Below are 5,765 nucleotides of genomic sequence, written 5' to 3'. Positions count from 1 at the left end.
CCCCCCCCCCCAGCCAGAAACCCAGGTCCTGGTCTTCCCAAGGTCAGAGGTCCCAAAGGGATGCCCTGAGCTTGTGGGGGAAACTGAGGCCAGAAAGCTGCCCTGGAGAATTTCCTGGGGTAGGGGGAGCTGCTCTAGGGGAGCTGCTGGCTGGGGGCCCCAGTTACTGCACTGAATAAAACACCCACCGAACCATCCTCCTGGACACTCCCTCTGACTGACACAGCCAAACCAACTGGGGACCAAGAAGCTGAAGTCATCTGTCCCAGCTTATCCAGTGATGGAGCCAGAGCTTACTCATCTCCTCTGCCAGTGCGTTCTTCCCATCGTGCAACCCCAAAGCAGGCCAGACCCCCGATACCCAGACACACACACATACACACCACACACTGACACACAGACACGTGCACGGAGGGGAAAGGGCTTGAAAGAATTTGCCGTCTCGTGCGTCGAGAAAAGCACCAGAAGTAACGCTGGGGAAAAAGCCAGCAGTCGGCAGGCTCCACGGCCTTCGCTCCGCGCGGCTCATCCAGCGATGCCCACAACACCCCCTTGCGCTCAGGGCCTTTCCGAAAGGACGCGAGTCCCCCAGCCCCAGAGCTCTGGGGGCCCCGCCCGACCCCGCGCGCCGCCCCAGCCTGGCCCGCGCCAGCCCCTCCAACGGCCTTAGGGTGCTAAGCGGGGCCGAGCGCGCGCCCCCCACCCCCGCACCCGCGCCCCCCGACCCCGACCCCAATCCCAACCCCGACCCCGACGCCGACCCAGTCCGCGCCCCACCAGGCCCCGCCCCCGATAGGCCCCGCCCCCGAGAGCCCCGCCCTGGGCGGCCGCGCGCGGAGGGTCACGGGACCGCGGGGCGGGGACGGGGGCGCCGCCGGGGGCGGGGCGGGGCCGAGGCGGAAGCGCCAGCGGAGGGCACCGCTGCCCGCTGTCCCGACCCGCCCCTCCTCGGCCCGGTACTGCCCTCGTCCAGCCGCGCCGGCCCCGGGGGTCAGTGTCATGTGACTTCTGCCCCTGACCACGAGCCTGAGCCGCAGCCTCTAGGTGAAGAGGGTCAGATCGCCCGAGAATCAGGTGTCCTGGTCCCCGAGGGTCTCCAGGGAGTTATATCCCAGGCTACGGTCTCCTGGGTTCTGTTGAGGTCAGGGGTCTCCGGAAGTCCGCTGGGACTTCAGGAAGGGGTTGTCTGGGTCGGGGAGTATTTGGGTCTGGGGTCTCAAGAAGGGGGTAGTGCCTGGGTCTGGGGTCTCAGGGGAGAGGTAGTGCCTGGATTTGGGGTCTCAGGGGAAAGGTAGTGCCTGGATTTGGGGTCTCAGGGGAAAGGTAGTGCCTGGATTTGGGGTCTCAGGGGAAAGGTAGTGCCTGGATTTGGGGTCTCGGGGGAAAGGTAGTGCCTGGATTTGGGGTCTCAGGGGAGGATAGCACCTGGATCTGGGGTCTCAGGGGAAAGGTAGTGCCTGGATTTGGGGTCTCAGGGGAGAGTTAGTGCCTGGGGTCTCAGGGGAGGATAGCACCTGGATCTGGGGTCTCAGGGGAGAGGTAGTGCCTGGATTTGGGGTCTCGGGGGAGAGTTAGTGCCTGGATTTGGGGATTCAGGAGGATAGCACCTGGATCTGGGGTCTCAGCGGAAGATAGCGCTTGGATCTGGGGTCTCTTGAGTAGAGCTTGCTGGAGCCAGTTTGCTTTCCCTCCCAGGGGTCTCTTGTGACAGCCCCATCTGTGCTGTGTGCCATGGTGGCACTGTGGGCCCTCGCTCTGGCCTTGGCCACAGGCCTGGCCACTGCTGGCCCCCCTAACATCGTGCTGATCTTTGCTGATGACCTGGGCTATGGGGACCTGGGTTCCTATGGGCACCCTAGCTCCACCACCCCCAACCTGGACCAGCTGGCCGCAGGGGGGCTGCGCTTCACCGACTTCTATGTGCCCATGTCTCTATGCACACCCTCCCGGTAAGTGAGGGGGCAGGGGAGCCCGTACAACGTCTCCCGGATTCACTCTGGGCTCCGGTGGGGGAGGCAAGGGGCTCTGTATCTTTGGAGAAGTTCACGTTTCTCTGTCTTCCTCCCCGCTCCTGGACCAGCTGGCCGCAGGGGGGCTGCGCTTCACCGACTTCTATGTGCCCATGTCTCTATGCACACCCTCCCGGTAAGTGAGGGGGCAGGGGAGCCCGTACAACGTCTCCCGGATTCACTCTGGGCTCCGGTGGGGGAGGCAAGGGGCTCTGTATCTTTGGAGAAGTTCACGTTTCTCTGTCTTCCTCCCCGCTCTTCCCTCCTCCATGTGTCCGTCTCAGCCTTAGTTTCTCTCTGTCTCACGGACTCTGTGACTTGCCCTATAGGGCTGCGCTCCTGACTGGCCGACTCCCAGTTCGGATGGGCCTGTACCCTGGAGTTCTGGAGCCCAGCTCCCGAGGGGGTCTGCCCCTGGAGGAGGTGACCCTGGCTGAGGTCCTGGCTGCCCGAGGCTACCTCACAGGGATAGCTGGCAAGTGGCACCTTGGGGTGGGGCCTGAGGGGGCCTTTCTGCCCCCCCACCAGGGCTTCCATCGATTCCTGGGCATCCCATACTCCCATGACCAGGTAGGAACCTCCAGGGCCCTCAGCCACCCTCCTCCCCACCTTCCACCAGTCCCCTTCCCCTTGACCCCTTGAGCCCCACCCCACAGCCCAGACTCCTGAATGGAACTGCTCCCCCAGGGCCCCTGCCAGAACCTGACCTGCTTTCCGCCGTCCACCCCCTGTGATGGCAGCTGTGACCAGGGCCTGGTCCCTATCCCGCTGTTGGCCAACCTGTCCGTGGAAGCACAGCCCCCGTGGCTGCCTGGACTCGAGGCCCGCTACGTGGCTTTCGCCCGTGACCTCATGGCTGATGCCCAGCGCCAGGGCCGGCCATTTTTCCTGTACTACGCCTCTCACGTGAGTGACCGTGGCCCTGTCCCCTGAGCTGCCCTTGACTCCTACCCAGCGCTAACTCCTGTCTCCGCCCACAGCACACCCACTACCCCCAGTTCAGTGGGCAGAGCTTCTCTGGGCGCTCGGGCCGAGGGCCATTTGGGGACTCCCTGATGGAGCTGGATGCAGCTGTGGGGGCCCTGATGACAGCTGTGGGGGACCTGGGGCTGCTCGGAGAGACGCTGGTCATCTTCACTGCAGACAACGGGTTTGCTGTGGCAGGGGGTGGGGAAATGCTGGTTGATACCTCACCGGCGGGTCGCTGGGATCTTCCCCTCCTGACTCGTGGCTGAGGACATATGGGCTAAGGGTGTCTGAGGAGATGCTGGCTGTGTGGTGGTGACCCATGGGGCCACAAGTACATGGAGGTCCTGGTCTTGGTAGGACACGGAGGGGACAGGCACGTGCTGGCCATTTTGGTGCACCGCATGTACCTCTGGGACGGGGTCACCAGGGGTCACCCTGAGCATCACTGATGACCTCCTTGCATGTCCCAGGCCTGAGACGATGAGGATGTCGCATGGCGGCTGCTCTGGCCTTCTTCGTTGTGGAAAGGGAACCACCTTCGAGGGGGGTGTCCGAGAGCCTGCCTTGGCCTTCTGGCCAGGCCACATCGCTCCTGGTCAGTCTTCAGGCCCTCTCCTCATGAACCCCTGGCCCCACCTCCCCAACCCTGATGGCAAATGGAGTGATCACACAGCCTTCTGCCTCCAGGTGTGACCCATGAGCTGGCCAGCTCCCTGGACATCCTGCCCACCCTGGCAGCCCTGACTGGGGCTCCGCTACCCAACGTCACGTTGGATGGTGTTGACCTCAGCCCCCTGCTGCTGGGCACAGGCAAGGTAGGGCTCACAACCCCGAGACCCTGGCTGTCCTGCTCCACCCCAGAGAGCCTCTGTTGAGTGGCATCCAGATGGTGCTGCCAGTGGGGCTCCTGGGTGGGCAAGGAGCAGCTACATATCCAGGGTCTGACACAAGGCCAGTGGCTCCAGCTACACACAGATGAGTGCTGGGGAACCCCTGCCCACCCTGTGATCCCTGACTTTGCCCCCAGAGCCCCCGGCAGTCTCTCTTCTTCTATTCGGCCTACCCAGACGAGGTCCATGGGGTCTTTGCTGTGCGGAGTGGGAAGTACAAAGCTCACTTCTTCACCCAGGGTAATTTCCTCTCCCCCAGCCCTGCTGACCCCCTTGTAGCCTCAGAGCCCGGCCCCTCCTCTCCCTCTTGCCCTTTGCACAGACGTGCCCCCCTCTCTAGGCTCTATCCACAGTGACACCACGCCGGACCCTGCCTGCCACGCCTCTAACCCTCTGACTGCCCATGAGCCCCCACTGCTCTTTGACCTGTCTGAGGACCCTGGTGAGAACTACAATCTTCTGGGAGGTGTGGCTGAGGTCGCCCCAGAAGCAATGCAGGCGCTGAAGCAACTTCAGCTGCTCAAGGCCCAGTTCGATGCTTCCGTGACCTTCAGCCCCAGCCAGATGGCCCGGGGTGAGGACCCTGCCCTGCAGATCTGTTGTCAGCCTGGCTGCACCCCCCGGCCGTCCTGCTGCCACTGCCCAGAGCCCCAGGCCTGAGAGCACTGGTGCAGGCCAGCCCACGTCCCCTCGCCCCAGCCAGGCGTGTGAGGTTCACTGCTGTGGTGTGGGTGTGCTGAGGGGGTCTGTACCTGATAATGCTAATAACACCAGCTGGTACTCCTAGGTGTGATAATTCATCTAATCCTTATGATAACCCCAAGGTAGGTGCTGTTCTGCCTGTGTTACAAATGAGGAAACTGAGGCATGGAGCGATCCAGCAACTTGTCTGAGGTCACCCAGCCGTTAGGAGGTTGGGCTGGGAACCCAAGCATTCTGGCTCCGGGAGCTGCCCCACCACTGTTGTGATTGTATGTGTCAGTGCGGGCTTGGTTCCTAAGTGTGAGCGTGTCCCTTCACGGAAGCCATAGTAAGTGCCTTTGTGTGCGGGAACTGGGTGGGGTGGGTGTGAGGGCATGGTGGGCACGCGACCCTGAAGTTGCAGTGAGCTCCAGGCACTCCCTGGAAGACGCATTCCTGGGGAGCTCTTACCAGAACCCTGTCTGAAGGCAGGTGGTGATTGCACATTCCAGGTGGGGATAAGAGGAGATAAGCTCCTGAGATAGCTCCCCAGGCCCTGCCTCCGCCCCTGCCAAAGTTCTGCATTTTCCGCCTCCCCACACGTTTCCTGTCTCCTGGCTTCTCCACCCAGCGGACAAAGGCATACCTCAGGGTTGGTTCCATCCCTGCTCAAAACTCTGCAGGCTTCCCATGGTGCTCAGAATTAAGTTCCAACTCCTTAGAGCCCTGTACCCTCGGAGGCCTGCCCTACTCCCCACACAACACCCCTCAGCCCTGGCATGCTGGCCTGGCTGTCCTCTGGTGGGGCCAGCGTGCTCTGTCAATGGCTCTGCAGAGAGGACTCCTGACTGCCCGCCTGTACCCACACAGCGGTGTGTAGGCCTTGTCGTCACCTCGTGTGTGTGTGGGTGGCAGGTCCACGCGTGCCCCATGTGCTCCCTCAGCGCTGGCTCAGAAGAGCGTTGTCTGGGTGCTCAAGGGCAGCACCCACTTCCCTACCAGTAGACCCTTTTCCAGTGTCGGGCAGAGGCCCATTGACTAGGCGGTACAACTCCACCTGACCCAGTCACAATCCAGTCCAATGATTGCTCCAGGAATGGCATGTGACTAAGAGTCCTGGTCAGTGAAAGGTCAGTGGCAGTCTGCCAGGACCCCTGGGTCCCCCGCACATTCTTCCTCTGGGGGCAGTGAGGACGGTGCTCTTGCTGCCCTGACC

The 5,765-nt window shown here is 62.7% G+C and overlaps 1 protein-coding gene across 7 annotated transcripts in view; it reads left to right on the top strand.

Annotated features, from left to right (window-relative positions):
- The window catches only part of ARSA (arylsulfatase A), a 5,114-nt gene extending 460 nt beyond the window's left edge, over positions 1-4,654 (top strand). For 2 of the 7 annotated variants that reach the window (XM_040637794.1, XM_040637793.1), the window contains exons 2-9: positions 1,696-1,949; positions 2,339-2,579; positions 2,697-2,915; positions 2,990-3,159; positions 3,449-3,573; positions 3,666-3,793; positions 4,006-4,108; positions 4,209-4,654. In XM_040637794.1, coding sequence (XP_040493728.1) covers positions 1,732-1,949; positions 2,339-2,579; positions 2,697-2,915; positions 2,990-3,159; positions 3,449-3,573; positions 3,666-3,793; positions 4,006-4,108; positions 4,209-4,528 — 1,524 coding nt within the window. In that variant the 5' untranslated portion in view covers positions 1,696-1,731 and the 3' untranslated portion in view covers positions 4,529-4,654. Of the gene's footprint in view, positions 1-870; positions 1,142-1,695; positions 1,950-2,066; positions 2,146-2,338; positions 2,580-2,696; positions 2,916-2,989; positions 3,160-3,448; positions 3,574-3,665; positions 3,794-4,005; positions 4,109-4,208 lie in introns of those variants that run through there. The other 5 variants (XM_040637791.1, XM_008702854.2, XM_040637792.1 and 2 more) reach the window with 5 other exon arrangements.
- Positions 4,655-5,765: the final 1,111 nt, after the last annotated feature.

The sequence above is a fragment of the Ursus maritimus genome, unplaced genomic scaffold, assembly GCF_017311325.1.
Source record: "Ursus maritimus isolate PB19 unplaced genomic scaffold, ASM1731132v1 scaffold_21, whole genome shotgun sequence".
Taxonomy (NCBI): domain Eukaryota; kingdom Metazoa; phylum Chordata; class Mammalia; order Carnivora; family Ursidae; genus Ursus; species Ursus maritimus.
Note: the sequence above shows the minus strand (reverse complement) of the source record. Positions and strands in the feature narration are given on the sequence as shown.